This window comes from Bison bison, unplaced genomic scaffold, assembly GCF_000754665.1.
Source record: "Bison bison bison isolate TAMUID 2011002044 unplaced genomic scaffold, Bison_UMD1.0 scf7180017864374, whole genome shotgun sequence".
NCBI classification, from domain to species: Eukaryota; Metazoa; Chordata; class Mammalia; order Artiodactyla; family Bovidae; genus Bison; species Bison bison.
The window spans coordinates 3,509,267-3,512,071 of record NW_011494946.1 but is presented as its reverse complement, the minus strand read 5'-3'; the positions used below and the strand labels follow the sequence as shown (position 1 = coordinate 3,512,071).

The window sequence follows — 2,805 nt, the reverse complement described above, 5'->3', positions numbered from 1 at the left end:
GTGGTGGGGGGAGGGGTTCACATCTGTGAAATAATTTAGGAAATGTGCATCAGATACAGTTATTTGGGTGCTTCAGAGGAGCTAAAGCAGCGGATGGGGGTGGGAGGGAAGTCCTGTCTGGGGAAGGCCCCACAGGATCCTGCTTGGTTACATCAGTGAAGGCTGTTCCTGGGCGGACAGGAAGCCGAGCAGGAAGGGGCAGCTCGGAACCCACCATCCGAGTGAGCCTTCAGGTGGGGGCTTTGGCTCCAGAGCAGCCTCGAAGTCCTTGTGGGCCCCACACATGCTGAACTCCAGCCACTCATAACCGCACTCCCGTTTTCCTGAAGACGAACAGCACCTGGCACCTCCTCAGACCCCCAGAGGGGTCCGAATGCCCTCTTCCTCTTCCCTCCACTGTGTGTAATGTGAAGGAAGGTGCCAGCCAGCCCTGGGGTAGCAGGTGGCTGTCCACTCTCTGGCCTCACGTGGTCACTGCACGTGGTGGCGGAGGGAGGGAGAGCCTTTGTGGCCACACCGGTCACGCACCTCAGGAGGGCCCTCCATTTTTCTGACAGTTTGACAAGAAAGCTTTGACAAACGTAACTGGAATAACAGCATCCCTGATGTTTTAGCTCAGTATAAAAAACTGTGTAACGCCGATATGCTTTGAAATGTTTTTATTGATGAGGACATCTTTTGTGGTCACACAGTAAGTTTGTTGACGGGCCCACTGCTGCTGGGCGGCTGCTGGCTCCGGTGCTTTGCATCTGCCGAGGTCATGCCTTTCTCGGCTGCTCCAGCCTCTGCCCCAGCCCTGGGTGAGCAGCCGTCAGCAAGAGCCCTGCCTTCAGCTACATCATCTAAAGATTATTTTCTGAAAACCTTAATTATTTGACCTGTAAGGTTGTTATGTCTTTCAAGGTACAAAGAAAATGGAATTAGTTATAAAACTGGAAGCAGAGTGTGAAACCAAATAGCGTTTCAGTTTCTCAAATGAAAACACTGCCAAGCCAGTGTGGTTGGTGTCCAAATCCAGACCCCTGGGTCGTGGGTGGGTGACGCCATTTTCAGTAGCCTTTGCTCTTCAATGGGCTCTGAAGCGACAGGCGTGAACGCCGCCGCAGAGAGCACCCTCCCAGCCTCACACCCTTCTCTGCTTGGCCTCGTCCCAGCGCCAGGTCCGGGGGCCTGGAGCTGCAGGCGCGCAGAGCAAAGTAGGTGTGAGGGGGTGAAGCCCGGCGGCTCCCAGGCCCGGGGTTGGCACACATAAGGGTCCTTGGTGGTGCTGCTGGATAACGGTCTGGTCTGTTGACAGTGCTGTGATGACTTGTCTGAACGTGAGAAACCTAAGACTCAAGCAGATAAAGAACTCTTGTTTTTACCACCTTAATTACCCTAGACTACCTGGAGAATTTTGTTTTTAAAAATTCTGTCACCCTATGGTAGATCTATATATACTGACATGGAAAGATTGCCAAGACATGACTTTTGGTGGGAAAAAAAAAGGAAACTGAAGAAAAATATAACGGCTTGATTCCATGTATGTAAAAATAAAATACCCTAGAAAATGGAAAGGCTGATCGGGCAGCACACTCCTGGGAGTCTGCTGTCGAGAACTGGGAGAACAAACTTTTTTTTTGTTGTTAAAACTGACCTATTTGTATTCAGTGCGATCAGAAATAAATGTGCCCTCTTGAGGCATCAAAATGTTTCTGTCTCAGTGGAGGCCTGTGCTGGCAGACTAACTGCGGGTCAGTCTCAGCTCATACTGTCTCATTGCGTGTCTCATCACAGGGACAAGCCGACCTCTTGAAATATGCCAAGAACGAGACCGTGGAGAACCTGAAGCAGATCCACTACGCGGCAGTCTCCTGCGGACTCAACAAGCCAGGCACAGAAAATGCCGACGTCCAGAAGCCGCGGCGGAGCCTCGAGGTCATACCCGAGAAGGCAAACGATGAGACTGGAGAATGAGCGGACTTTCTAGAGATGATCACAGAGTCTGTAACTCTAGGACCAACTGTCAGCCGGATGGGACGTTCGCTTTGCACTCACTAATGAAAATAACATTGGGGATTTTAAAGCACAACTGGAGTAGCTAATTGCAGTCTGTTAAAACTGTGAATGTACGTAGCAACCCTGCTTATGGAGGCAAATAAACTCTTTAACAGGAAATTCTCTTCCTGGCCCAGACAGGCTGTATTTGTATACAAAGACGTCATAATTCAGTTCCAATGTGAACAACAGACTAGCCACTCTGGTTCCATTGAGAAGCAGACATTTTCCCAACAGAAAACAATGTCTTAAGATACAGATGGACTGTATGGTCTAATTAGTATTTACTGGGCGGGGGGTGGGGAACCAAATCCTAAAATAAGTTTTACTTACTTATGTATGATTGCCGGGGCCTCTGGGTGCTGGGTGATTCTGGCAGCACGCCTGCTGAGAGCCGTGCTTACTAGGATGAGTAGCCCGACCCCCTGAACGTGCAGAGCCATGGGCTTCCAGCGCACTGCGGTGGGACGGCCGCTCCTGGCTGGAGACCCCTGCTGGGTGCGCAGGCCACGTAAAGGCCACCAGTGTGGCAGCAATGCACTGTGCATAGCTTCTCACTGTATGAAGCAGTGGCCACATTAAAGAGATGATTTATGATAGTTCTCCAATAGCAGTGCATGCATTTAATGAAAGTTTAACTTTTAAAATTTCCAGTTCAAGGTAATTCTACTAAGAGTGGCCAGCGACTTGGTAAACAGCTTTGTCAGAAGAGTGTCTGGTTTGGCATTTTGCTTTCGGTACATACAGTGGCCCCGACTTTACACAGCG

General features: G+C 50.1%; 1 protein-coding gene across 1 annotated transcript in view; it reads left to right on the top strand.

The window, feature by feature from the left end:
* The window catches only part of PLCL2 (phospholipase C-like 2), a 90,506-nt gene extending 88,344 nt beyond the window's left edge, over positions 1–2,162 (top strand). Inside the window, exon 6 of the mRNA XM_010856710.1 lies at positions 1,777–2,162. Within this exon, the coding sequence (XP_010855012.1) occupies positions 1,777–1,956 (180 nt within the window). The 3' untranslated portion in view covers positions 1,957–2,162. The remainder of the gene's footprint in view (positions 1–1,776) is intronic.
* The last annotated feature ends 643 nt before the right edge of the window (positions 2,163–2,805 follow it).